At 62.8% G+C, this 26,439-nt stretch overlaps 3 protein-coding genes across 4 annotated transcripts; 2 read left to right on the top strand and 1 right to left on the bottom strand.

Moving 5' to 3' along the window:
• Positions 1-1,314: 1,314 nt before the first annotated feature.
• On the bottom strand, positions 1,315-10,539 carry CLK2 (CDC like kinase 2). Of its 2 annotated transcripts, none has more exons than XM_084276768.1 (13): positions 10,378-10,539; positions 8,128-8,297; positions 7,744-7,978; positions 5,847-5,943; positions 5,424-5,490; positions 4,946-5,062; positions 4,540-4,706; positions 3,975-4,069; positions 3,445-3,574; positions 3,041-3,123; positions 2,727-2,806; positions 2,420-2,510; positions 1,315-1,992 (listed from the first exon to the last, which is right to left on the bottom strand). In XM_084276768.1, the coding sequence occupies exons 2-13, from the start codon at positions 8,295-8,297 to the stop codon at positions 1,810-1,812; spliced, it is 1,515 nt and encodes a 504-aa protein (XP_084132894.1). In that variant the 5' UTR covers positions 10,378-10,539; the 3' UTR covers positions 1,315-1,809. The 2 variants fall into 2 exon arrangements, with proteins under 2 accessions (XP_084132894.1, XP_084132895.1); XM_084276769.1 differs by having other exon boundaries at positions 5,847-5,940.
• Positions 10,540-11,029: 490 nt separating this feature from the next.
• HCN3 (hyperpolarization activated cyclic nucleotide gated potassium channel 3) lies at positions 11,030-19,006 on the top strand (the record flags this gene model as incomplete). The annotated part of the gene is made up of 8 exons (XM_084276584.1): positions 11,030-11,328; positions 13,757-14,186; positions 14,901-15,062; positions 15,523-15,741; positions 16,083-16,229; positions 16,326-16,566; positions 17,100-17,264; positions 17,758-19,006. The coding sequence occupies 8 exons, from the start codon at positions 11,030-11,032 to the stop codon at positions 18,897-18,899; spliced, it is 2,805 nt and encodes a 934-aa protein (XP_084132710.1). The 3' UTR covers positions 18,900-19,006.
• A 4,482-nt stretch (positions 19,007-23,488) lies between these two features.
• On the top strand, positions 23,489-26,089 carry FDPS (farnesyl diphosphate synthase). The gene is made up of 9 exons (XM_084276590.1): positions 23,489-23,684; positions 23,987-24,127; positions 24,203-24,283; positions 24,380-24,502; positions 24,730-24,818; positions 25,067-25,139; positions 25,279-25,356; positions 25,435-25,569; positions 25,674-26,089. The coding sequence occupies exons 1-9, from the start codon at positions 23,547-23,549 to the stop codon at positions 25,872-25,874; spliced, it is 1,059 nt and encodes a 352-aa protein (XP_084132716.1). The 5' UTR covers positions 23,489-23,546; the 3' UTR covers positions 25,875-26,089.
• Positions 26,090-26,439: the final 350 nt, after the last annotated feature.

The following is a 26,439-nucleotide window of genomic DNA, read 5'->3' as shown; positions in this document are numbered from 1 at the left end:
CACACCGCTCACCAGCCCAGGCTGCTCCGGGCCCCATCCACCCCGGCCCTGAACAGCTCCAGGGAGGGGGCAGCACCCTGTGCCAGGGCCTCCCCACCCTCAGAGTGAAGAATTTCTTCCTAATACCCCATCCAAATCCCCCCCTTCCAATTTAAACCCATCCCCATCGTCCTGTCACTCCAGACCCCACTAAAAAGTCCCTCCCCAGCTTTGCTGTAGCCCCTTCAGGGACTGGTCCCCAAACACCTCGGCTGGGCTCCCACCCCTTACCCTGGATGGCTGCGGTGCTGGTTGGCTGGAGCCCCCAAGGGATTCCAGCCCCGGACACCCAGACAGCCCCAGCCCCAGCTCCCAGCCCTGGGACGCAGATGCTGCACCTCTCTGCTAACAATGTGCTTCAGGCCTTGAACAAAGACAAGCACAATCCCAATCCCACTTCAGCCCAGGCAGCTGGAAGCTCGAGCCACACTCTCTTCTGGAAGAGTTGGGAGTTCAGGTTTTGGAGAATGGGGTGTGAGTTGTTTTAGCCTGAGATCATCTGAGCTGGGATTTGGTCAGCCCAGGGACTGGCTCCACACAGAGCAGGACCCTGTTTCCCTCTGCCCACCAGCCAGCCTAGCTCAGGGACACAGCAGGAGGCAGGTGAAAGCTCCCAGCCCAAGCTCTTTAAGTTGGGATCACAAGCTCACCAAGATGACCTGACATCACCCCTCCTGAGACTCCCCCACCAGCTCCAGGTGAAGCCAGACTTCTCCTTCATCCCTCTGTGCTGTGAAAGAGCCTGCCAGAGCCAGGACCTGCTCTGTCCCAGACAGATGGCAGCAGGGCAAAGCCCTGAGCTCCCACAGAGCAGGCTGTGGGTATGTCTGCTCTGGTTCTGACACCACTCCAGCAAGGCTCTTCCAGACACCGCTGGCAAAGTGCCCACACAGAGCTGCCATCAGGTCCAAAATAGCCACAGGAATTCCCACAGAAGCATCCAAAATGAGGAGCCCCAGTCTCACCCCAGAGAAGGCACAGACAACCCCCAGGGAAGAGGTCTGCCAGCTGGCTGCAGGCCCCACAGACACCCCTTTTCCAACAGCCAGCACACCAGTAGCCAGTGCTCTGCCCCATCCAGGGAGGAAGAGGTTTTCCCAGGGAAGAGAACGTGTCTCCTGAAGTACCCCCCATCCTCCTTGTCCCACATCCTGCCTCCCTTCTGATGAAGGGCCCCCCCTCCATGTTTCACCACCCCATATTTCACCACCCCACACACCAGAACCTGCTCACCAGCAGCCCCAAAGCCACCCCCTCCAAGCCAAGGCCAGGTCATTTGTTTCACTTCATATTTATTTTTCCACAAAGACTGTACAAAAGCCTTATAAAACTCTGGTGTGGGGATGGGCTATGACATCGATCCAAAAAAATAATTCCCATGCAGTCCCACCAGTTTCATAACTTACAAGGAAAACAGAGAGAAGCTACAGAGAGCTGCGAGTCCTGGAGTATTTACACCAAGGAGGAGGGTGTGGGAGGAGAGGAAGCAACGCAGGGACAGGTTATTTACAGTATGGACACAGGCCCCCTCACCTCACGATAACAGCAGCAGCAACAGCAGGTCAGGCCCGTGGTGCTCGGAGGCCGATATAGAATACGGGTATTTACAATATCTCACATATTAACAGCTTTACAAATGTATCCAGGGAGTTCTCCTCACATATAATTATATATAAAAAAAAAAAAGAAGAAAAGCACCAAGTGTCTGGGTAGAAATCACACAGGCCTCCACGGGGGCTAGAATCTGAGGGCAGGATGGCACCTGTGGCGTCACCGGCTGATGTCTCTGCTAGAGTCCCAGAGTTTCGTGCTGGGTTCCATCTCTAACATGTCAAAGAAGGGGTGCTTGAGGGCTTCTGCCAGGGTGACACGCTTGGAGGGCTCGTATTCCAGCATGCTCTCGATGAGGTCGAAAAGGCGGTGGTGGTCCTCGGCCTCGGAGGTCAGGTATCGCTGGGGAGATGGAGAGAGGGGTGAGGGACGAGGACACGCTGTGGCTTGTCCTGGTCCCTGGGCTGAATGGCTAAGCTGAGGGAAGACTGCTTTCTTCAGGCTGCCACCCCATCCTAGACATGAATTCTGGGCCAAGAGCACAACTGTTGAGTTTTCACCCCTCCCCACCACCTTTCCCAGGCACTTCCTGAGGTCTCCGTGCCCTCCTCCTCCTCCTCCTCCACTTCAGATTAAGCTCAGGCTGCTGCAGTCTTCCTAGATTATGCCTGGGACAGCCAAGGCTCCTTCGGGAAGACACTGGGCTGACCCTTTCCACGGCCCAACCTTGCCCACAGGAAGAATCTTCACAACTGGGGCAGGGACTCTAAGACTCTGCAATGAGAAAAGGATAAAGCCGAGGGGTGCTCTTGCCTGCCCCCTGCCTTACCCGCAGCGGCTTGCAGTTCTCCCTGACGTAGCGCCCAGCAGAAGTGTTCTCATCCCAGTCTAGGCGGCCGTGGTAGAAGTATTTCTGCTTCCTGTCAGGGTAAAGAGGTGGGAACAGGTTACACCAGGGACAAAACGCCACATGGAACCAGTATAGACCATCAACAGCTAAGGGCAAGGAAAGGGGGAGGCGGCACAGACAGCTGCCTCAGCAAGGTGCCTTCTAAGTTTGATCCCTCAAGGAGAACCACTAGCTATGAGGTAAGAGGTGGCTGGGAAGCTTGAGGTGCTCAGCCAGCCTTGCTCACCTCGTCTTCCGGATCATCCGAGACGGAATTGGCCCCAAGATCCTCTCCATCATGGCCAGGTGCTCCCGGTTGTCATGTGTCTGAGAGAGAGAAACGTAAAGGGAAGGCACAGAACAGGTTTCAGGGGTTCTGCCTCCAGCCCTGGGGTGTTCCCCCGTTCAGAACCCCTTGCTGGGCAACACCTCCATCATCTCTACAAGACTCAGTGATGGAGGGAACTCCATTAAGTCCCAGAAGCTACTGGCTGTAGTGGGAAACAGCCAGCACCCTCTTTCATGGGTTGTGAGGTAGCTCTAGCAGCACACAGTTCTCACCTGAAACAGGGTGAAACCCACATAATACTCAAAGATGATGCAGCCAATGCTCCACACATCGCAGGGCTGGCTCCAGCCAAGCTCTAAAAAACAATGGTTTTCAAAGAAAAGATCCAGTTACGGCCCAAGAGTCAAAAAAATCCCTTTCCTATGCCCCTTGAAAGACAAAACAGCTGGGAAGAACCCCAAACTACTCCCACTCCAGCCACACTGGTGGCAACACACTACACCCAACTGGTAGCGATGCCAAAACACCCACCAAGATGTTGTTGGCCCTCCCAGAAAATAGCACCACAGAGCATGGAAATAAAGCACTTCTCATCTCCCTGGGGCAAACCCAGGACAGCTCCTGAGTCCAAGAGGCGGCACCCAGCGCCCGCAGGGCGAGGCCTGCCTGCACGTACCCAGGATGACCTCGGGCGCCCGGTAGTGCCTGGTGGAGACGATGGTGCTGTGATGCTCGTGATCGAAGGTGGCGCTGCCGAAATCCACCACTCGGATGGCCGTGCTCTTCACGCTCCGCTCATCCCGCTTCTTCCCAGGGCGAGAGGGGGGAGGAGGGTGTCAGTTACTCAGGAGGCGAGAGATGAGGACTCTTAGCCCCTTCCTTCCATGGCTGAGGCTTCTCCACAGCAAGGGGAAGGCTTCAGCCCCCCAAACCTCTCACTACCATGCGGGGAAGCCTGCAGGCCCTGCGGGTTGCTCACAGGCTACACAGGCCCATGGTGCAGGACACAGGCCCTGAACGAGCACACAAAGGCGGCCAGTCAGCCCCGTGTCTCCCGGGACCACGTTCTGACTCCTCCTGCCTGCTGCTGAGGCCAAGGATCTCAAACCCCCCAGAGAAGACCTGCCCCCGGGGTCCCCCAAGAGGAGAGCCCCCCCCGAGACTCCCCCCAAGAGGAGACCCCCCCAGGCAGGGCAGCACCCTCACCTTTTCCAGGTTATAGGAGAGTTCATAGTCAGAGTTCACAAAGAGGATGTTCTCCGGCTTGAGGTCAGTGTGAGTGAGTTTATTGTCGTGCAGAACTGAGGAAGCAAAACAGAGTCAGGGTGAGGGAGGGGAAGCAGAGAGAGCCTGTATCCCACCTGAAAAGCCAACATGGTTCAATTTGGTTTGCTCACACGAGCACCAGTTTAGCCAGTGTCTGGACTGGGTGTTAGTGGACAGGCTAGTCCAGGCCAAGCTGCTTTGGCAGAAGTAGAAAGGTTCATCATATTGATCAGCAGAACGTGTGTGTGGAGGTGGACACTCAAGTGCCCTGAGCTTCTGCCAGCCCACATGCATCAGAAAACAGAGATCAGAAGAGAAAAAGGCTTCATTCCAAGCATGCATTCCTGGCTGGAGGGGCAGGAGGCACTGGCACAGCAGCACCACAGCCAAAAAAACACCTCACTGCTTTGGGCCACCAGTTACGAAAGGGGCCTGGATGTTGGGAGCTGCACAGCTCTCCCAGTCAGTCAGGGACCAGCAGAGAGAAGAGCAGTGAACCACTTACATTTCACAGCCTGGCACACCTGGTAGGCCATGTGCCGGACTTGGTGGATGGGGTAAGGCAGATAGTTGTTGTCCTTCAGGAAATCAAAGGTGCTGAGCCCCAGCAGCTCAAAGGAGATGCACATGTGGCCATGGTAGTCAAACCAGTCAAACATCCTGACACAAAGACTGAGAACAACAAAAGTTCTGATTAGAGACAGATCCACACACAGCTGCTATCCCTGTGTCAGGCTCCTCCTCTTCCTTGCTTGGTCTGTATCCCATGGGAAGCCAACATGCCTCTAAAGAGCTACTGACAGATGAATCTGGTCACACAACATCAATTATCTCTCTCAGCTGCCCATCCCTGTACCTGTGCTGCTAAGGAAATGCCTGCCCTTCTGCTTCAACACCAGGAGCCCACTCACTTTGTGTTCTCAGGATCCTTCTCGTTGATTTTCTCCAGCACGTTGATCTCCAGCCGAGCAGCCTCTTTGTATTTTTCCACGTTTTTAATGATTTTGAGAGCAACACGTGCACCACCCCTGGGCAGGAAGGGCAAGAAAGCACAAGATCACCCTCCAAGCTGGGACAGAAAGCCCCATGCCATGCAAAACAGGCTTCCCAACCAGCCTGACTCGGCACAGCACAGCTTTCCACCGCCCTTGCTCAAGCCAAAAGGTGACTGTTATTACACGGTGTCTGCCAAAGCAGCACCCTGGCACCTGCCCCAAACACACAGGCACCTCAAGAGTGCAGCTGCCCAGATTAACAAGAGGAAATCTGGAAATGAAGACTCCTGTTTTCACTCCCAAGCTCCCAATTTAAGCTCAAAGGGCTTGTCACAAGCTGTTGTCTTTCTTTCTCCCCCCATCCCTCTCCACCACGTCCCTGGAAGCGACGTACCTCCGGTGATCGATGCACTGCACCACCCTGCCGAACGTGCCTTCCCCTAAGGTGCTAATAATCTCATCTGGGAGGGAGAGAAAGAGAGGGAGGTGGATGAGAGCGTGAGCATGACCTGGATGCAGCGCATACACAAGGCAGAGGAGAATACATTGCAACACCTAACCTGCACACAGCTCGAGAGACCGGAGCAGCGGAAGGCTGACACCGGCTGCACAAGGCAACAGCCCTAAGTTTCCCTGCCACTTCAGTAACAATACAATATATAAACGTAGCTTTAACAAAAGGGGGAGGAAAAGGAGAGGGTTTTCTCTTTAATCAAACAATGGAAATAAAAATGAAACAGAAAAGGTTTTAAGACAGATCTGCGACTGCGATGGGAGCTTAACTAGAGAGCTAAATTATGTTACGATTTGGCTGTACATCTTTCTTGTAGCCAGTCGCCGACGCGATAGATCAGATGCCCCTCGTCGTCGTCCTCCACACTCTTGGCCCTTCTGCTGCTCTGTCGACTCCGCTGCTGGCCCAGGCAGACAGGGAAATTCATCATTCACCAATCAGATTTTCAAACCAGCGCAGCAGCCAGCGTCACGCATTGGTTGGTTTGGAAATTCACATGGTTGTTTGAGGAGGGGTTGCAGGAGGAGATTCCCAGCCAATTCATACGGCACAGAGGAATATATAACGATAGGGATATTGCAAGGGAACATGTCAAGATACAACACACTAAGCTCAGAAAAGAAAAGAAAAAAAAACCAAAACCAGTTCTCTTTTTGTTGTAGCAAAAAAAAAAAGAATTAAAAAAAAGAACAAAAAAGAATAAAAAAAGAACAAAAAAAAGAACCTACAAACAGCCCCACCCGAACCAGTGTGAGAGCAGAGACGTCAGGAGGAGGGCGAGCGGAGGGGCAGTGGAAGGGGGCTGCTCTCGCTCTTAGGGGGGGACACAGCTCGGAATGGCATCGGCTTTGGGGTCCTGGGTAACGCCAAGAGAGCCTGTGGAAGCTCAACCCTGCAGCTGGGTGCTCAGTGGCCGTGGGGAGAGGCCGATGGCAGCTCCACATCAGCCCCACGGCAGCCACTGAGGGATGGCTGCAGAAGGCGGGCGCCGGGAAGGCCTGCGCGAGCGAAGGGCCAGGCTGCCCCACACAGACAGTCCCCAGCCCCTTCCAACAAGCACCCTCACCGCTTCCCCCAACCCCTGACACTCAGAATAAAGAGGAATTCAGAGATTTTGGAAGCAGCTCTTGGTACAACGATCCATCCAAAACCAGAGAGGACTGAGGAGTGACTGCCTGAGGGGGAAGATGTGACACTTCTTCCTAAGCCCTCCCCCCAAAGAAGCTGACCCTGGAAGGACTAACTTCCAGGAGAGAAGCAGAGGCCCAACAGGGAATAGGGACAGCCTGGGATGAGGCAGATAAAGAGGTTTACACCAGAGAAGAGGAAATTCCTGCCTTTGGTTCTTCAGCTAAGTATCCCCACACCTGGGAGCAACCAGCCAGCAGATTTGGGACCTGAATCCAGCCCACAATCCCATCCCTCAGACACACATCTTGGACAGACCAGACAACACTGAGAGCTCCACACACAGAGCAGAGAACGCGCCTGGGGTCTTAACAGAAGTGGAAGGTGAACAGCAGAACAGACAAGAAGAGAAAGCCAGGGGCACTGCTGGGAAGAGCCTGTGATGGTTGCTGCCTCCACCCAAATCGACTGGTCCACAAGCTCTACTCCTTTCCAAAAGAAAAACCCCTCACATGACATCCTGCATCAGCTGGGCCCACCCAGGAGGATCCTGCTCTGACTCAGAACCCGACCCTCTGAGACAGGGGGCTTCCTGCCACAGGACACGTCCAAACTAGGGACCAAGCCACCTGCCACAGCCGGACTGAGCTCCCTGGGACCCGGATCGACCGAACACTCGCTGGCCGAACCTCACACAGCAGACTGCTTCGGGGTTCCTAGGTGGGTTTTTAACCAGCATCACCGAACAAAAGCAGCGCTCTGCAGGGTATTAAAGGAGCTGAGGACTGCAGCACCTCCCCAGGGGGTGGAGGGGACACCGCCAGCCTCACAAGGCAGGCCTGTCCTCCTCCCATCTCTGAGCGGGCAAATGCTACCAGAGGGTCAGGCTGGCACAGCACAGCTGCCGCCGCGGCGCGTCGGGGTGGCAGCCAGGAGCTGCTGCCTGCACCTTCCTACACATTCCTCACGCTGAGTCCGAGAGAAGCGTTTAGAAAGTGAGTTTTCTACTTACCCAGCTCGTCACCTGGGAGAGAAAGGTTACAGGGGAGGCCCAGCACAGCAGGATACTCACCGATGAGGAGCGACTAAAGGACCGGCTGCGGCGCCGCCTCCGCCTGTGCTTACGCCGGCTGCTTTTGCAGCTCCGGTAGCTGCCCTCGCGGTCGCGGGAGCGGCGGTACTCGTAGGAATGGCGGTATTCGGGTTCATAGTAGGCTTCCCCTCTCTCGCGGCTGTAGTCGTTCCGACGGTAGCTGTCACAGTAACGCCGGTCATAGGCCCTCCTGTCCGCTGAGTGGTCGTCGTAGCTACGGAGGGGAGAGGGGACTGGATGACAAACGCCAGCTCAGGGCACATGAGAGAAGGGGGCACAGGCCGCCCGGACACTGGGCTGACCACAACCCCCCTCCAGCCAAACCCCAGGGTTCGAGGGCCCAGCTCATTTCCGTGGGCTCACCTCCTGGATCGGACGTGGTAACTGTCCTCCCGCCGGTGCCGCCGGTCACGCTCGCTGCTGCTCGACCGCGACCGCGTCCGCCGCCGCTTGTGCTTGCGACTCCTGTAGCGCTCGTGGTAGCTGCCCCGGCTGCTGCGCTCCGACGAGCGGTACCTTCTAGAGTGAGGCATCTACGGGGACAGCAGACAGCCATGACTACACGAGGCAAAGGCAAGGGAGAGGAACCCGTACACAGCATCAACAGCTACGGGCAAGGAAGGGGGAGGGAGACAGCGGCGCATCCAAGCGCGCACCCGCAGGATCTGAGGAGGGGGCAAACTTCTGAGAGACCCCAGAACCCCATATTGTAGCATGGCATGGGTTGGAAGGGACCCCAAGGGTCCCAGAGCTCCAACCCCCTGCCACAGGCAGGGACACCAACCTCCAGGCCTGGAGCTACACAAGGTTGCCCAGGGCCCCAGCCAGCCTGGCCTTGAACACCCCCAGGGATGGGGCACCCACCCCCTCTCTGGGCAGCCCCTTCCAGCCCCTCACCACTCTCTCTGCAAAGAACTTCCCCCCAGTCTCTCCTCTCACCCTTCCCTCCTCCAGCTTCACCCCATCCCCCTTGTCCTGCCATTATCCACCCTTTAACAAGCCCATTCCCCTCCTGTTCCTCTGCTCCCTTCAGGGACTGGGGGGCTGCAGTGAGGTCCCCCCGCAGCCTTATGAGAGAGGATGTGACAACCCACATGGCTGTGGTCCTGTTTTCATAGGATCACAGACTGGTCTGGGTTGGAAGGGACCCCAAGGTTCAGAGAGTTCCAACCCCCCTGCCACAGGTTACCTTCCCCCCTGCCCCTCCACCTCTACCGGTCACAGCTCCAGAAACAGCACTTGGGGCTTCCACCTTCTCTCTTTAAGCTACAATACTCCCCAGGAAGGAGCGAAGCACCAGTGAGGAAAACTGAAGGGAGGTGAAATGGAGCTCAGGATATCACTGGCGCTCAGCACAGAGTCCCACCTGTGCACCAGCACTGGAGACACCTAAGCAGGCAGCTCCTGAAGGGATGTCTCTGGGTTACTGCCAAGTGAGCCACATCTGCACTTCCCACTGCCAGTGGGGAGGGTCCTATGGCACCCAGGGAGCAAAACCACCCTTTCCACAGGCTGGAGGTGTTAACAAAGCCTTGTAGAGCCTACCCCAAGGGAAAGGAACACGAGCTCACCTCCACCACCCTTGATGGGAACTCGAGAGTCAAAAGCCAAGGAGGAATTCCCTAGGCAAGGTGGCACACCTCATCCTGACCCCAGAAGTGCCAGCTCGTAGGACCCCACTCCCATCGCCAGACCTCACTCCACAGGTCTGAGACACTCCCCACACGCATTTCAGATCTTGAGTATCAGGCAGAAAACTCCTCCTCACCTCCAGAGGAGCTCCCTCTGGCCACACACCGCCCACCGGTAATTCCCCCCCCAAGAAGCCTGCGGGTGCTGCCGGTGCTGCCTTCACGCCCACACTGCCAGCAGGGCCACCGAGAGGTAAAAGCACCCCAGGTGATGTGGGGAGCTGGGGGAGGGCTGGGGCAGGCTCGTTACACCCGGGCAAGCTTCACCCTCCAGAGCACGGCCGGGCCCTGCGGGGCCGCTCACGGTTCTCCCCCCCCTCCCCCTCCCCGGACTCGACGGCTCCACACCGGGGCCCGGCTGCTCCCAAGGCCTCGCTGCGCCCAGGCCTTCCAGCCTCTAATTACAGGCGGCGTACGAAGGCGACGCTGGCGGCCCGCCAAGGCCGGGAACCCTTCTCCGCCGGCGAGCGAAGCGTTTTCGCAGCTCGTCTGGAACCGGTTTGGGGACGATGATGGCGGCCGAGCTCCCTGCCCTGCTCCGCGGCCGGGCGGGGCCTCCAGCCTGCGCGGGGCCGCGCCGAGCGCCGGGAGCGGAAGGACGGGAGCCCGCCCGCCCCGCCGAACGCGGGGAGAGGACGGGGGGAGGTCGAAGCTCGGGCAACGGGGGAGACACCGGGGGACACAGCGGGCCCGATGGAAGCGGCGGGCGGGGAACTTCCCGCCGCGGCACCGCAAGGCCCGGCCGCGGCCTCCTGGGCCCAGCCGACCCGGCCCCGCCTCCGATAACGTCCGGGCCGCCCGGCCCGGCGGCGGCCCCGCAGGGGGACCCGGGCCCGGGCCTGCTCCGGGCGGCCCCGGCGGCGGCGCGGCCTACCCCCCCCCCCCCGCTCCCCGCCCCGCCCGCCGCCGCGCCCCGCCGCACCGTCCTCGCAGCCAGCCCGGTGCGCTTGTCCCACAGGAAATCCGTGATGGCGGCCGTGGGCCCCCGGGAACCCCGGGCCCCGCTCCCGCTGCTCAGCCGACCCGGTGGTGCCGGTACCGCCGCGCCCCGCCGCCGATCCGGGTAACCGCGAAGCGTCGCGCACACGCCGCGGCGACGCGCACGCAAACGGTACGCACGTAGCACGTCCGTAGCGCCGTGCGTCACAGGGCGGGGCCGAGGGGCGGCGAGGCGGGGCCGAGGGGCGGCGCTCGGCGCCGGCCGTCGCGCCCTCGGAGCCCCGCCCGCCCCGCCCCGCCCCGCCCCGCCCGCCGCGGGGTCCCGCGCCGCCGCCGCCGCCGCCCGGGCCTCGCTGCTCGGCGCGCGCCGCCGCTCCGGTATCGCCGGCGCCTCTCCGCTGGCGGCGGGGCCCGGCCGCCGCGCCCGTGCGCGGGGCGGGGGGGCAGCGGCGGGAGGGAGGGGTGCGCAACAGGCGGGAGCCGGCGAGAGGCAGCGGCCGGTGACCGAGCGGCCGGGGGCGGCGTGCGAACGCCCGCCCGGGGCCGGGCATGTGCGGCGGGGCGGCGGGCAGGGCGCCCGGGCAAGGGCGTTTGAAGGAAACGTGAAGCGCGGCGGCGGCGGCGGCGGCGGCGGGATGGACGCGGCACCGGGCCGGAGCCCCGAACCTCGGGAGAAACCTCCGGTGCTGGACGGAGAGGCGGCGGGGGCGCCGGCGGGGGCGGCTCCGGCCTCTCCGGCGGCGGCGGAGCAGATCGTGGCGGAGGGCGAGGCGGCGGCGGGCGCGTTCGTGCGGCGGCAGCTCGGGGCCATGCTGCAGCCCGCCGTGAACAAGTTCTCGCTGCGCATGTTCGGCAGCCACCGGGCCGTGGAGATCGAGCGGCAGCGGGTGAAGTCGGCCGGTGCCTGGATCATCCATCCCTACAGCGACTTCAGGTGGGACCCGCGCTCCCCGGGCGCTCCCGGTGCCTCCCGGTGCCTCCCGGCCCGGCCCCGCCTTTCCGCCGCTGTCCGTGGTGCTGAGCTCGGTTCCGCCTCGCGGTCCGGTCCGGCTCCGCCGCGCCGTCGGCGGCCGTCGGGGCAACAAGTGCCTGGAGCCGGGGGCTCCGCACCGGGCCGGGGCAACGGGACGGGACGACGGGGACACGGCTTCCCTCCGCGGGGCCGGCCCTCACGGGCCCCCGGAGCCGCGCTGCCCGAGCCCCTTCCCTGTCCCCAGGCCATCGGTCCCGACAGCTCCCTCCTCCCCAGCCCCTCCCCAAGCCCCCGGGCCGTCCCGCTGGGTGGGGGTCAGCCCGGCCGGGATGCGGAGCTCCACGGGGCCCCGGCAGAGGCAGGGGGCTGCCAGCCTTCGCCTCCCCAGCGCGGCGTGTCCGTCTGTCTGTCCGTCCCCCCCGTTTGAATTGCTGTGCCCGGTGAGGAGCCGCCGTCCCCAGGGGCTGCGGCTGGCGGAGGGCAGCGGGCGAGGAGCTGGGCCTGGCTCGCGGTGTCACTGGGATCACAGGGAGAGCTCGGGGCTGGATGATGTGGGAGGAACTGGGTGTCACGGGGATGTTGAGTCATATAGGGTGGGCTTTCTCTACGGGGGATGAAGCTGCCAGGCAGTCGTCTCCCGGAGCAAGCGGTGACACGGCCGATGTCCCCAGCCTGGCACCCGCCATGGATCCTCAGCACCTGTAGGCAGCTCCCGTTGCCTCTGGGCCCCGACCTCCCGCACGCTCCAGCTCCTCTGCCCAACGCTCCAGCCCCTCAGAGCCCTTTTCCCCGGGGAGCCACCCCGAGGATGGGGCCCTGAGCTGTGCGGAGCAGCTTGGCAGTGCCCTGTGCTGAAGGTGACATGGAGCGCGCTGGCGGGCAGACAGTCAGCAGGATTACGCCGGCGTTTATCACATTATGGGGATACATAAAGGCCACTGAGATCAGGGCCCCGCGCGCTCGGCCTGACACGGAGTAAAGGACAAGCCCTGCCCTAAAGAGCTTAAATCTGAATCAGGAGCTCCCAGGAGGCTCGGGAGGCTCCCAGGGGCTGGCAGGCTCCTTGCTCGGCGTGCACAGCGTGGGGGTGCAGGAGGAAATTGCTCGACTAGGTCAGGTCCCTTCTGCCTTGGCTGGCACCTCCCCTCCCTGCCCTGGCAAACCTGGGCCGGTGGTAATTTTCAGGAGGCTCCTGGGCCCCCAGGGAGGTGATGCCCCCCCTTCCCTGCCTGTGCTCTCTTCCTCAGGTGATGCCACCACCTGCCTTCCCTCCTCTTCCTAGCCGCCCCGGTGCCTGTGCCGTGGACAAAGGGTACAGAACACCCAGGAGGCTTCTTGTCATGTGTGAAAGGCCAGTTTGGGTGTACAAGGCACTAAGAGTTGCCTTGAGGTCCCCGTTGCAGAGGCCAACCTGTACCCACAGGCAGGGCTGGGGCTACCGGGGGGGCACCCAAAGGTGGGAGCTGGACTGGCTCTCCCAGGCACCCGCACAGACTTTGAGTGGGGAGCCCAGGAGCCCTGCAAGCCTGGGGAAGAAAGGTGTTTGTGTGAAGAACAGAACATCCCAAGCACATTTCCATGAGTGGGGACACTGAATTCCGTGGCGTGACCCAGCACTGACTAACCACTGCCTGGTGTCTCTCAGCTTTCCCACTGAAGCCTCTAAGCTCAGCTGCTCTCAGAAGAAGGTGGATTAAGGTGTCCTCCAGACCCTGGGCTGCATAGCTCCTGCTCAGCATTCCTGAGCAACCAGCCCCTTTGGGGCCAGACACGTTCCTCCCACCTTCCCCATGGTGAGGACACTCATCTGGCCTTGCTTGGCTCCAGTGCTGACCACCTCCTTGGCCCCAGAGCCTCTTGGCTGCTCCAAGAGCTCGGCAGTCGGGGTTTGCATAACCAGCAAAGCTTATTCTAAATCCTGCTAAGCCAGCCTGAGTGGTGGCAGGGAGCAGGAGGATGACAGGGAGCTCCCAGGAGCAAAGCCTGCATCCTCCCCGAGTTTTCCACAGGGTGGATGTCAAGTTTGGGGCTGGGACATATGTGTGCACGTCCTGCTGGGCCATGAGGAGAGGCAGGAGCGACAGCCAAGCTCCTGGAGCTACAGCTCCTGCACTCAGGGCGATGTTTGCTCCCCCTGGACCCTTGGCCATGCTCTTCCTCAAGGGCTGGAGCAGACTTTCTCCTCTTCACACATACCTGTGTGTGAGTCCCAGCCCAGCAGAAAGGTCTTAGTCCTGTGCATGGGCTGGCACATGTGAGTGTCCATGTGTCCTGAGCACCTGTCTCTCTGCGTTGTGTTGGACTCCTGAAGGTTGGCCCTGGGTTTGTTTCCTAACCTCCCATATCCCACCTCTCCCCACTTCTCCCTGCCCCGCTCCATCCCCCGCAGGTTTTACTGGGACCTCATCATGCTGCTCCTGATGGTGGGGAATTTGATCATCCTGCCTGTGGGCATCACCTTCTTCAAGGATGAGAACACCCCTCCCTGGATTGTTTTCAACGTGCTCTCAGACACTTTCTTCCTGGCTGACCTGGTGCTGAACTTCAGGACAGGCATCGTGGTGGAGGACAACACAGAGATCATCCTCGACCCCCACACCATCAAAATGAAGTACCTGAAGAGCTGGTTCCTGGTCGACTTTGTCTCCTCCATCCCAGTTGACTACATCTTCCTCATCGTTGACCTGGAGACCCAGGTGGATTCTGATGTCTACAAGACAGCCCGGGCCTTGCGCATCGTCCGCTTCACCAAGATCCTCAGCCTGCTGCGCCTGCTGCGCCTCTCGCGCCTCATCCGCTACATCCACCAGTGGGAGGAGGTGAGAACCCCGTGGGGGTGCACGGCCCCGGTCAGGCTGTGGGGTATATCTGGCTGGAGGGGTTCAGAGAACCATTCTGGGAATGGAGTTTCAAACAATAACACAGAATCACCAGGTTGGAAAACCCCTGAGGATCCTCGAGTCCAACCGCTCCCATCCTGTGCTGACCCAGCTCCCTGAGCACCTCATCTCCCCTCTGTTAAACACCCCCAGGGAAGGGGACTCAGCCCCTCCCTGGGCAGCCTGTGCCACAGCCCCACAGCTCTGCCAGGGAAGAACTTTCCCCTCCCCTCTGCTCTGCCCCTGCCCTGGGGCAGCTTGAGCCCATTGCCCCTTGTCCCATGTCCTGTCCCCTGGCTGCAGAGACCATCGCCCACCTCTCTGCACCCTCCTGGCAGGGCAGGGGAGGTGGGGAGAAGGTCTCCCCTCAGCCTCCTCTTCTCCAGGCTCAACACCCCCAGCTCCCTCAGCTGCTCCTCAGAGGATTTGCCCTCCAGCCCCTTCCCCAGCCTGGTTGCCCTTCTCTGCACTCGCTCCAGGACCTCAATGTCCTTCTGATGCTGAGGAGCCCAGAACTGGACCCAGCACTGGAGCTGCAGCCTCCCCAGTGCCCAGTCCAGGGGCTCAATCCCCTCCCCAGCCCTCCTGGCCACACTATCCCTAGACCTACTGGCCTACAGTTTCTCTCTAGATCTGCTCCCACCTCTTCCCCAGATCTTCCACATGACCTACGACCTGGCCAGCGCTGTGGTGAGGATCTTCAACCTCATCGGCATGATGCTGCTGCTGTGTCACTGGGATGGCTGCCTCCAGTTCCTGGTGCCTATGCTGCAAGACTTCCCTGAGGACTGCTGGGTATCCATCAACCACATGGTGGTGAGTGCTGGGCAGGGCCCTGGGTCTGCCAGGGGTGGAGGGGAGGATTCGGTTACACATCGCTGAGGCTGGAGCTGCCTGGACCCCAATGTTGTGGAGCAGCATCTCTCTGGCAACCACAGTGGGATGGGGTAGAGGGAATCTCTGTGTCACCTTCTCATCTCAGCCCACCCTGGCTGCTGCTGGAGTCAGAGCAGCCAGGGGAATCTAGGAGGGGACAGGGTGGTGGGGGTCCTGTGTCCTCCCTGGAGCGGGGGCTGGTGTGGGCTCAGGGCTTTGCGCAGCCTCCAGTGCCTCCTCCCAGAGCAGAGCTCTGCCCACTGCGCTCGGACACATCAGGAACCTTTTCCTCTCTGGGCTCTGGAGTCCCTGGCTCTGAGGAGAGGTGGGATGGGTGGGTTCAAAGCAGCAGCTCCTTCCCACAGCCCCCCCACCCAGCACCCCGTTCCCTCTCCTGCAGAACGACTCCTGGGGGAAGCAGTACTCACACGCCCTGTTCAAGGCCATGAGCCACATGCTCTGCATCGGCTACGGGCAGCAGGCGCCCGAGGGCATGACCGACGTCTGGCTCACCATGCTGAGCATGATCGTGGGGGCCACCTGCTACGCCATGTTCATCGGCCACGCCACCGCCCTCATCCAGTCGCTGGACTCGTCTCGGCGCCAGTACCAGGAGAAGGTCAGTGGGGTGGGGTGGGGTGGGGTGGGGTGGGGTGGGGAAGGACACCCTGACCACGAGCTGGTCCGGCTCCAGAATCAGTTCAGCGCGGGCTGCCCTCATCTCTGCCCTCACCACTCATCTGTGGGAGTGGGGGGGGGGGGTGGTCAGGCTGGGTAGAGACACCCCATTTATGATTTTGGGGTTCACCCTAGCATGGTGAGGCCCCACCCTGGAGGTGACCTATGGGACCCCTGGGTGCCTGGCTCCCAGCTCCAGCAGCTGCTGCTTCTCACCGCCAAGGAGAGGCCGTGCCCCGTGGTGCAGCTCGTTTCACCCTGGTGTGGCTCTTGTCCCCACAGTACAAGCAAGTGGAGCAGTACATGTCATTCCACAAGCTGCCCGGGGACACCCGCCAGCGCATCCATGAGTACTACGAGCACCGCTACCAGGGCAAGATGTTTGATGAGGACAACATCCTGGGGGAGCTCAGTGAGCCCCTCAAAGAGGTAGGGGCAGGCACCCCAGCGCTGGAGACTTGGGGTGGGGGATCCACTGCTTGCTGGGGTCAGGCTCAAGGTTCTCTCCCGCTCCTCACCCCACAGGAGATCATCAACTTCAACTGCCGCAACCTGGTAGCCAACATGCCCCTGTTTGCCAACGCAGACCCCAACTTCGTGACAGCCATGCTGACCAAGCTGCGCTTCGAGGTCTTCCAGCCCGGGGACTTCATCATCCGCGAGGGCACCGTGGGCAAAAAGATGTACTTCATCCAGCACGGGGTGGTCAGCATCCTCACCAAGGGCAACAAGGAGACAAAGCTGTCTGATGGCTCCTACTTTGGGGGTGAGGCTGGGCTGGGGGACCTGGACAGCAGAGGGGACTGAGGGCTGCTGGGAGGGCAGGAGTTGGGGCATCCCTGATGTTTCTGCCGGCTGCATCCTCTGCCCATCCCTTTTCACCCAGTGCCAGAGGCTGGGTGTCCACCTCATGCAGGGATCTGGGGCTCACAAGACCACCACCCTTGTTCTTATGGGGCACCTTGTCTGGCAGATTAAAGCAGAGGGACCAGCAATCAGAGCCCTGAATTCTGGCTGGAGCGGAGGGTGGTTTAGAGCAGCACCTGAGCTGGTTTATGGGCTATAAGCACAGGTTGGGGAGGGGAACGGGCTGGGCAGTCACAGCAGCCGTGCCCTGGGATGTCTGCATGGCTTGGGGAGGGAGGAGGAGGCTGTGCCTGGCTGAGGCTGTCTGAACTCCCGGGTCTATCCCTGCTCCTGAGACTATTCCAGTGCCATCCCCGCTCTGGCTGCCGTTACCTGGGGAGGCTGTTGGGAAGGGGGGGGGTGGCTGCGGCACCCCGACCTGTCTCCTTGCAGAAATCTGCCTGCTGACGCGGGGCCGGCGGACGGCCAGCGTGCGAGCCGACACCTACTGCCGCCTCTACTCCTTGTCGGTGGATAACTTCAACGAGGTGCTGGAGGAGTACCCCATGATGCGCAGGGCCTTCGAGACGGTGGCCATGGACCGGCTGGACCGCATAGGTGAGGAGCAGCCCCTGGGTGATGCCACTGCACCTGTTCCCAGTGGTCGCAGCACCCCAGCCCCATGGGTGATGGTGTCACCGACCCCATAGGTGCCCAGCAATGAGGATGGGGGAGCACAGGGAAGGAGCCTGCTTTGGGGATCCCTCTGTCCTCCTCCCAGGCCAGATCCAGGCAATGACAGGCTTCCCAAGGCGGGGTGTCACCCTCCCCACACGCATTTGCACTGCCTGGCATTGGCCAGCTGCTTGTCCCCACTGGCAGAGGACAAGCAGGACCCCAACCCCTAGCCTGAAACATTTGGAGCCAGAACCCCCCACCCTGGTTTTGTCCCAGCTTCTCCCCATGCCCAGACCCTCTGCAGGGTCTCGCTTCCCTCTGGCACACCCTTGAGGTTTTACTGTGCCTCCCCCCCGCCACCCTGCCCCTCACAGTGTCCCCCCAAAGCCAGCACTCCCAGGGGTGGTGACACTGCTGCCTCCCACCCGCCCAGGGAAGAAGAACTCCATCCTGCTCCGCAAGCGAGCCGAGCACAGCGCGGGCCCCATGAACAACGAGATGATCCAGCAGATCGTGAAGCACGACCAGGACATGGCCCACAACATCCAGGACCTGCAGCAGATGGCGATGGGCCGGGAGCTGAGCGGCAAGCCGGTGATCTGGGAGCCGCTGGTGCACGCGCCCCTGCAGACAGCCGCCGCCACCACCAACGTGGCCATTGCCTTGACTCACCAGCACAGCCTCCAGGCCCACATCTTCCTGCCGCCCTCCTCCATCTCCAGCCCGCTCTCACCCGAGGCCACCCTGCTCACCAAGCAGGTGCGCAGGTCCCAGCCCAGCCTGGGGGGCTCCCGACCCTCCTCCGTGAGCTCCCCATCCGGGGTGCAGTCTCACCTCCAGACGCCCGCCGCCGGTTCGCCTTCTTCCCCCATGGTCCAGTCCCAGGCACCCTTGGAAAGCGGGGCCCAGAGACCAAGCCACGGGGCGCAGCCCCTGCCACGTGCAATGCAGAAGGGGGATCTGCCAGCAGCCAAGCCCCCCCCAGCTGGTTCCCAGCCCCAGCTCTCCAAGTCCCGCGGCGCCTCGGTCTCTACCTCGCTGCTGCAGCAGGCGGCGGGAGCTCCGTCCCCCAGCTCGGAGCAGGCGATGCCGGCGGGGAGAACGCTCCACTACAGCCTGTCTCGAGCCACCGGCTCCCACATCTCCCTTCTGATGCAGCCCCAGCAGCTGGTGAAGCACAGGAGCATCCAGGGCCTACCGGTGGGGCGGCTCACCCAGGACGTCCGGCTCCTCTCCGCCTCCCAACCCTCCCTTCCCAATAAAGTGGCCCAACAAGGCGAAGGGAGCTCCCTGCAGCAGGGCAGGAAATCTGCTGGGAACCTGGCCCGTAAATCCTCTCCCTCGGTAAGCGGACTCCTGGCCAAGCCATGCCCGGGGGTCCCAGGCCAGGCAGCACACTCGCAGCAGATGCCTTCAGGATCTCTGGCTCAACCCAACCGCTCCGTGGCGGGACCGTCCACCCCGCAGTCCCCGGTCTCCGCGTCCAGGCAGGCGGCGGGTCCATCCCGTAAGGGCTCCGTGGCCTTCAGCCCCGACGTGGACACGGGGAAGCCCAAACTCCCCTCCAACATGTGAGTCCGCGGCGGCACCCGTGCGCAGGCGGGAGGGTCGGGCACGACGCGGGGAGAGGCGGCAGGAGCGGTGGAGCAGCCGGCGAGAGCCTCCGGGCCCGGCTGCGGTGAAGGGGAGATGAGGTGAGGGGCAGCAGCACCCTGGGAGCCATGGGGCTGGCTGCTCCCAGGCGTGGTGACCGTGCGGGGCAGCCCCAGAGCTGGCCCAGCTGGGTGAGGAGGGGGCTCTGCTGATTGTCCTGATGGGGGGGAACCCCCTGCCTGGGCTCCCCACTCCTTGCTCCATCACCATCTGTCTCGAGTCCTGCCCCCCTTGGGGAGGCAATGGGTGGCTCAGAGCCCTCGCCCAAACTCCAGTGTCCCTGGGGACCCCGGCTTCCCACAAATGTTTCTTGGGGGCCAGCACCCCCCCCATGCTCTGCCCTCTGGCCCCACGGCCTCTCCTCAGGCCCAGGCTGGCGCTGACAGCTCCTCCAGCCTGTCCTCTCGCAGCAGCAGCCACCACACACTCGCCTTGATCCCCAGCAGCACCTTTGCTTTTTGGGAGAGGAGGGAGAGGCCAGGGGTCCCAGCACCCGCTGCTGAGGGGGCTGGAGCCTGTGGTGGGGGTCTCTCTGGACAGGCAGCGTACCAGGGACAGTGGAGGCCAGGTATCCCCTCCCTGAGGTCCTGGGGGGGTCCCTTGGGGTACAGTGCTGGGACCTGGAGGGGGGGGTCCCAGGCAGGATCCCCCCAGTGTGACGAGTGCCAAGTGGCAGAGCTGGGGTCAGATGGTCTCCAGGGAGCAGCCCCCAGGTGTGTCTCCCTGGCTCAGAGGTGCTGGGTCCCCACGGGGTTGGGATGTGCCTCTGGGTAGGGCTGTGCCCCCACACCCAGGCGCTGCGGCCTGGCCCCTTGTCATGCTCCAGCAAGGGGCAGCCCTGGGCGAGGGGTGCAGGGTTGGGGGAGTGGGGTAGGCTGACTGCCTGTGGCTCCAGGAGGATGCTCAGAGGGGGCAGCCCGGGGGTGAACCCGCTGCCTGCTGCTCCCAGAAGGATGCTCAGCCTGGGATCTGCTGCCTGCCCTGCCCTGTGGTCCCATTTCCAGGCTGCCTGGAACTGGTGTGAAAGGGCATTGTGAGGAGATGCCAACCCTGGGCAGTGCCTGGGTGACATGTGGGGGCTGTGGGGCTGCCTCCCCTCACCCTCCTGCCTCTCCACGAAGGAGGGCAAGGGGGTTGGGGCTCCCTCCCTGTGGCCAACCCACGTTGCCCCGCCAGAGCCAGTAGTCAGTGATGTGTGTTTTGAGTTGTGGCTCTGCCCAGCAGCCGAGCTCTGCTTCCAGTGTCGCTTTGGGCCAACCATGTTAACAGTCCTGGTTAGAGTAGTGTCCCTCCCGACCCCGCCGCGCTGCCGCAAGCTGCTTCCCGCTGCTGGAGTCAGGAACCATGGCTTGTATTCGTGCTCTGGGGTTTGGCTGCGTCCAAACGGGACCCACCGCAGCCCCGGGGCAGCGGGTGAGGGTCCCGGTCCACGTGGTACTTCTCCAGGTGAGGTCTTCAGTTTCCCCTCCTCGTATTTTGGGACGTTGGGACCAGTCTGGACTGTGGGGCTGCTCAGGGAGCCCAGCCTGCAGAGCGCAGCAGCCTGGCAGGGGTCCTGTCAGCGTGTCCGTCCGTCCATCCGAGGGGATGCCCAGCACTGCCTTCTTTTTCACAGACTTCAACCCCCCCACCCTTCCCCATCCCCACCCACATCCTGCTCCATCCCCATGGTCGGTGTGTCCCCGGCAGCCCCTCGGGAAGGGGTCTGCAAGCCGGGTCATGTAGTCAAACCTTCCCAGGCTGTGTTTACACTGCGTGATGTAGATGTTTTAGCCATCATCCTAGGTGTTCCCTGCAAAGCACGCAGGCTGGCCGGGACAGCCCCGCGCACGGCCCCGCTTCTGCCGGCTGTGCAGCACCGGTGCACCCTCCCCACGCTGCAGCCCCGTGCCTGGAGCCAGACCCACCCTGCGCTCCAGTCATCACCGTGGTGGATGACCATGAGCCCCATCATCTCATGGTCACAACACCCCATGAGAGAGGAGAGGGAGGCGGCTGGAGGGGCTGGGGGGGTGCCGGCCGTGCAGGCGCCTGTCTCTGCGGCGTGCGTAGGCGCCAGTGTAGCCACCAAAGACCATGATCCTTCCCTCCTGCACCCACGGCAGTCTGTGGACAGAGCTTGTAGTTTTCATACTGCAGAGGATTTCAAAGTGGTTTTTTATTTTTCAGTCGTTGTACATAATGGATTTCAATAATAAAGGAGAGATTGGGAGCTGGTCTGGGGGAGCCTCCTTCAGCGCTGCCCAACGGCACCCCCCAGATCCCCCCACCTGTGGGAACAGGACAGGGCAGGGGGGATGCCATGGACCCCCCCTCCTACCCAAAACCCAGATGCCATCCTGGACCATCCTGGAGCCAGGAGCAGCTGGGGCAGCTGCCAGTGTTTGGTGAGGGGCCTCTCCGTGGCCCTGCAGCACTGTGGGACCCCAAAGGCAATAGATCCCCCCCCTCATTCCCTCCCACCTCCATCCCTTTGGGGCCTGGGGAGATTAATGTCTAATCTTGGGTTATTTTCCCCTTCCATCTCCCTCCCGTTTATTACCCTGGGGGGGAGGAGAAGGGGGGAGGTTTGATGCTGCCTGATTGCTGAGCAGACTCTGGGCATTAACCAGATTAAAGAAATGAAGGTCAGACAGCGTGAGACAGGCCGGGGTGCCCGAGCCGTGGTGGCTGGGGGTGCCTGCAGCACGCAGCCCCGCGCCACACCGCCGCCGCAAGCCCCCGGGGCTCCGGGGGTGCAGCTTGACTGTACCCCCTCCTCGGCAGCCCCCGCCCCTGTACCCCATCTCAGCGCGGCCCGGGCGTGATGTGAGCGCCGGCAGCCCCACTCTGTGCCCCACCAGCTCGCCCCACAGCAGGCCCAGGCTGCAAGCTGGTGGTTGGCAGCCCCACTGGCAGCACGAATTAGGCTCCGTGACACGCGGTGAGATCAGAGCTGATTAGCGGTTTCTTTCTAATTTGATTATTTCAGATTACACCGCAGCCACCCTGATCAAGAGCACGGGTAGGACGATGGTCCCCTGCCCTGGTGTCCTCATGGGGAGGGGGGCTCAGGCTGTGCCCCCAGTGCCCAGGTCTGACTGCCCAGCTGGGAGAGAGCACACAGACTGCTGGGAGCAAGTCAAGAGGGTTTTCCTTGGAAAATACAATTCCATCCCTCATCTCTCATGCCCAGCCAAGATTCACCCACCATCCACAGGGCCTGGCTGGGCCTGGGGTGGGTGGAAAAAGGACCTGCTGGCTCCCACTGTGTCCCAGAACCCCCCTGCCCACCCCATGAGCACCCAGCAGCTGGGTCCCAGGTACTTGACCACGGGGTGGGCCGGCTCTGCCCCAAGCCCCCCGCGCTCCCAGCCACAGTGATGGTGGTTGAGGGATTAGTGGGCAACAAGGCAGAGATTGATTAAACGGGGGTTAGCTGAGATTAGAGGATTAGGGCGGATGAAGGGGAGATTGCCAATCAGCGGTGCAGGCCTGGGGCGCAGCACCGCACAGCGAGGGTGCCCCTGCTCTGCGCCCACCCGGCCCAGCTGGGTGATGGGCACGAGCCCAGGGGAAGCCACCCCCCCACCTCCTGCACTGGCCTCCCTAAAGTGCACCGCACAGACCTCTGCACCCCCCTCCCGCTACAGCGCACCCCACCCTGCACCCCTCAGCTGCACTGCAGCCCTGAGCACCCCCTCCCCACCTCTGCACCCCACCTCTGCACCCCTCAGCTGCACTGCAGCCCTGAGCACCCCCTCCCCACCCTGCACCCCTCAGCTGCACTGCAGCCCTGAGCGCCCCCTCCCCACCCTGCACCCCTCAGCTGCACTGCAGCCCTGAGCACCCCCTCCCCACCCTGCACCCCTCAGCTGCACTGCAGCCCTGAGCACCCCCTCCCCACCCTGCACCCCTCAGCTGCACTGCAGCCCTGAGCACCCCCTCCCCACCCTGCACCCCTCAGCTGCACTGCAGCCCTGAGCACCCCCTCCCCACCCTGCACCCCTCAGCTGCACTGCAGCCCTGAGCACCCCCTCCCCACCCTGCACCCCTCAGCTGCACCGCAGCCCTGAGCGCCCCCTCCCCACCCTGCACCCCTCATTACACCGCACAGACCCCTGAAACCCCCCCAGCTCCAGTGACCCCCTGCACCCCCCGCAGCCCCTCTCTGCCCTGCTCCACACTGCGCCCCCCAGTTCCACTGCACCCTCCGGGACCCCACGCCCCGCCCCCTTCGCCCCGGGCCGTGCCCGCCCCCGCCTGTCACTCGCTCCATTCCCTCTCTCCACCAATCGGCCGGTTCGGTCCCGCCCTCCCCGCGATTCGATTGGCTCCCCCTCCTTGGGCTCATCCTCAGACGATAGAGCGGACCAATTAGCGCGGGCAGCAGCCGAAGCCGGCGGACGGCTTCGCCCCGTCCGCGCAGGGCACGCCGGGAATTGTAGTCCTCCCGGCGCGGAGGCACCGGCTGCCCCCGCGGCTCCGGACTACGCGCCCCGGCGATCGCCGCGCCCGGTGCCCGGGGCGGGGCGGCTGGAGAGGCAGCGGAGCGGCCGGCGGCGCGTCCCGGCTGTGCTCTCGGTCACCATGAGCAGTAACGGGGTGAGGGCGGCGGCGGCCGAGCGGGAGGAGTTCATGGGCTTCTTCCCGCAGATCGTCCGCGACCTGACGGACGGCGGCCTCGGGCACCCGGAGGTGGGCGACGCCGTGGCGCGGCTCAAGGAGGTGAGGACGGCCCCGGGGCGGGACCGGGGCTGCCCCTGTCCGGCTCCCGCCGCTCCGGGCTCCGCTTCCCCCCTCGCCCCCTCCCACTCCACCCTGCTGCCCCCCGCCGCCCCCGGCCCCTCCCTCCCCCCGGTCTCCCTGCTTTGCCCCGTCCCGCTCCCCCCTGCTGCCCCCCGTCCCTCTGCCCCCCGTCCCTCTGCCCCCCGTCCCTCTGCCCCCCTGCTGCCCCCCGTCCCGCTCCCCCCCCTGCTGCCCCCCGTCCCGCTGCCCCCCGTCCCGCTGCCCGTTCCCGTCTCCCGCAGGTGCTGGAGTACAACGCTCCGGGCGGGAAGTGCAACCGCGGGCTGACGGTTCTGGCCGCCTTCCGAGAGCTGGCGAGCGCCGAGCAGCAGGACCCGGAGAGCCTCCGCTGCGCCCTGGCCGTGGGTTGGTGCATCGAGCTGGTGAGAGCCCAGGCCGGGGGGGAGCGGGACACGGGACATGCCGCCCCCCGTGCCCCCTGACCCATCCTCTCGCAGTTCCAGGCCTTTTTCCTGGTGGCTGATGACATCATGGACGCGTCCCTCACCCGCCGGGGGCAGCTCTGCTGGTACAAGAAGGTGGGTGCTCTTGGGAGACCCCAGGGGAGCGCAAGGGGGGGGGTGTCTGGTGGGGCCAGGGAGTTTTGTGACACCCCCTTACCCTTCTTGGTGCAGGAGGGGGTCGGTCTGGATGCCATCAATGATTCCTTCCTCCTGGAGTCCTCTGTGTACCAGCTGCTGAAGAAGTACTGCGGGGAGCGTCCCTACTACCTGCATCTCCTGGAGCTTTTCTTGCAGGTGAGCCTGGCCCCCACACCCTCCCCCCATGGATTTGCCTCCAGTCTGGGCTCTTCCTGGGTGTGTGGATCTCTCACTGTTGCTTAAGTTCTCAGGGGTACTGCCAGACAAGCTCCCTTCCTTCAGGCTCAGAGAGGAGCCCAAAGAGGGCTTAGGGTTGGGGGTTTCACTGCTGTGAGGACCTTCCCGGGAGGACTGTGTGAATAAACCCTGCCTTTCCTCCCCAGACTGCCTACCAGACTGAGCTCGGGCAGATGCTGGACCTCATCACTGCTCCCGTTTCCCAGGTGGATTTGAATCGCTTCAGCGAGCAGAGGTAAAGAGATGGGAAAGGGGCACAGAGATGCCAGCCCCCCCTGGGTGTGGGGTGGCCCTGCTTGTGGTCCCTTCTGGACTTCATAAGAGAAACAACCGGCTTGTGGAAGCCTCTGCCATGACCTGCCAGGCTTCGGGCAGCCGGCCTTGCTCGCACCATCAGGGCGTGGGAGCTGGGTTGGATGGAGATGCTGCTGGTGGGAGGGGAAGGGCCTGGGTTTGGTGCTGAGAGTGGTTCCTCTGCTGCAGGTATAAGGCGATTGTGAAGTACAAGACAGCTTTCTACTCCTTCTACCTCCCCGTGGCTGCTGCCATGTACATGGTGAGTTTCATGGGAACAGCCTCAGAAGGGGCCTGCCCCTTGGTGTGGGGCTGCTGAGGGCACGGGGGGGTTGGGAGATGGGAGAAGTAAGGCTGGAAGACAGGCTCTGGCAGGCTTTATCCCTTTTTCCACCTCTCAGGCTGGTATTGACAGTAAGGAGGAGCATGACAACGCTAAGGCCATCCTGCTGGAGATGGGTGAATTCTTCCAGATCCAGGTAGGAGCTGGTTCCCAGCCCCTCCGCGGCTGCAGGATGCTGGTTGTGGTGCTCACGTGTTTTTCCCTCTTGGTTCAGGATGATTACCTGGACTGCTTTGGGGACCCAGAGCTGACAGGGAAGGTTGGCACCGACATCCAGGACAATAAATGCAGCTGGCTGGTCGTGGAGTGTCTGCGGCGGGTGACGCCGGAGCAGAGGCAGATCCTGGAGGTAACGGCCAGGCTGACAAACCCCTGTGCTGGCGGGGGGAGAGGGAGGGGGTGGTGTCACACATGGAACGAGCTGGACCTCCCCCTGCTCTGCTCTTTTCCCAGGAGAACTATGGCCGCAAGGAGCCCGAGAAGGTGGCCAAGGTGAAGGAGCTCTACGAGGCTCTGGGCATGAGGGCTGCCTTCCAGGAGTACGAGGAGAGCAGCTACCAGCGCCTGCAGGAGCTGATCAAGAGGCATGCCCAGCGCCTCCCGCACGAGATCTTCCTGGGCCTGGCTCGGAAGATTTACAAGCGCCAGAAGTGATGGGGGGGGGGGGGAAGCTGCCTGTGGACTCTTGGCTGGGGGGGGGGATTTTGTCCCCTCCCCGCCCCGGTTTGGGGGTTGGACGTTGCTCTCCATCCCCCCAGCGCCCCGGAGCTGGTGGCTCTGTGTGTGTGTGTGTGTCCGTGTGTCCCCAGCGGGGCGCGGGGCCCCGGCGCTGTCGGTACCGAGCGGGGCGCCCCGCGCGTGTCAATAAACACCCGTTACTGCGCCGCGTGGCTGCGGGGTCGGCGGGCGCGGGGGGCGGGGCGGGGCGGGGCGCAGCCCCCGCCGCTTCGGGGGAGGGGCGAGGCGGGGCCGCGGCTCCTCCCGCTCTCCCCCCGCTTCCCCCGGCAGCCGCAGTCGCCGCCGCAGCGCGGGAGGTGAGCGGGGCCGGGGCGCGGCGGGGCCCGGGCGGCGGAGCCTCTCCAGCCCCGGGGGGAGGGTGGGATGGGATGGGGTGGGGGGGGGATGCAGCCGGGTCGGGCCCCGGCGCCGGCTCCCCCGGACCGCCGGGGGATGCCCGTGCCCGGAGCGCTGCCGTCGCCGGGGCAGGGCCGGGCGCTGC

Source organism: Gallinula chloropus, assembly GCF_964237585.1.
Source record: "Gallinula chloropus genome assembly, chromosome: 29".
NCBI classification, from domain to species: domain Eukaryota; kingdom Metazoa; phylum Chordata; class Aves; order Gruiformes; family Rallidae; genus Gallinula; species Gallinula chloropus.
Note: the sequence above shows the minus strand (reverse complement) of the source record. Positions and strands in the feature narration are given on the sequence as shown.

Excerpts from the sequence above, each read along its gene's own strand:
- FDPS (XM_084276590.1), top strand. The coding sequence starts at position 23,547 with ATGAGCAGTAACGGGGTGAGGGCGGCGGCGGCCGAGCGGGAGGAGTTC. Across the intron at positions 23,685-23,986 it reads CCGTGGCGCGGCTCAAGGAG|GTGCTGGAGTACAACGCTCC; the intron begins GTGAGGACGGCC and ends CGTCTCCCGCAG. Across the intron at positions 24,819-25,066 it reads AATCGCTTCAGCGAGCAGAG|GTATAAGGCGATTGTGAAGT; the intron begins GTAAAGAGATGG and ends CCTCTGCTGCAG.
- CLK2 (XM_084276768.1), bottom strand. The coding sequence starts at position 8,297 with ATGCCTCACTCTAGAAGGTACCGCTCGTCGGAGCGCAGCAGCCGGGGC. Across the intron at positions 7,979-8,127 it reads TACCACGTCCGATCCAGGAG|CTACGACGACCACTCAGCGG; the intron begins GTGAGCCCACGG and ends TCCCCTCCGTAG. Across the intron at positions 5,491-5,846 it reads CGACTGGCTACAAGAAAGAT|ATGAGATTATTAGCACCTTA; the intron begins GTACAGCCAAAT and ends TCTCCCTCCCAG.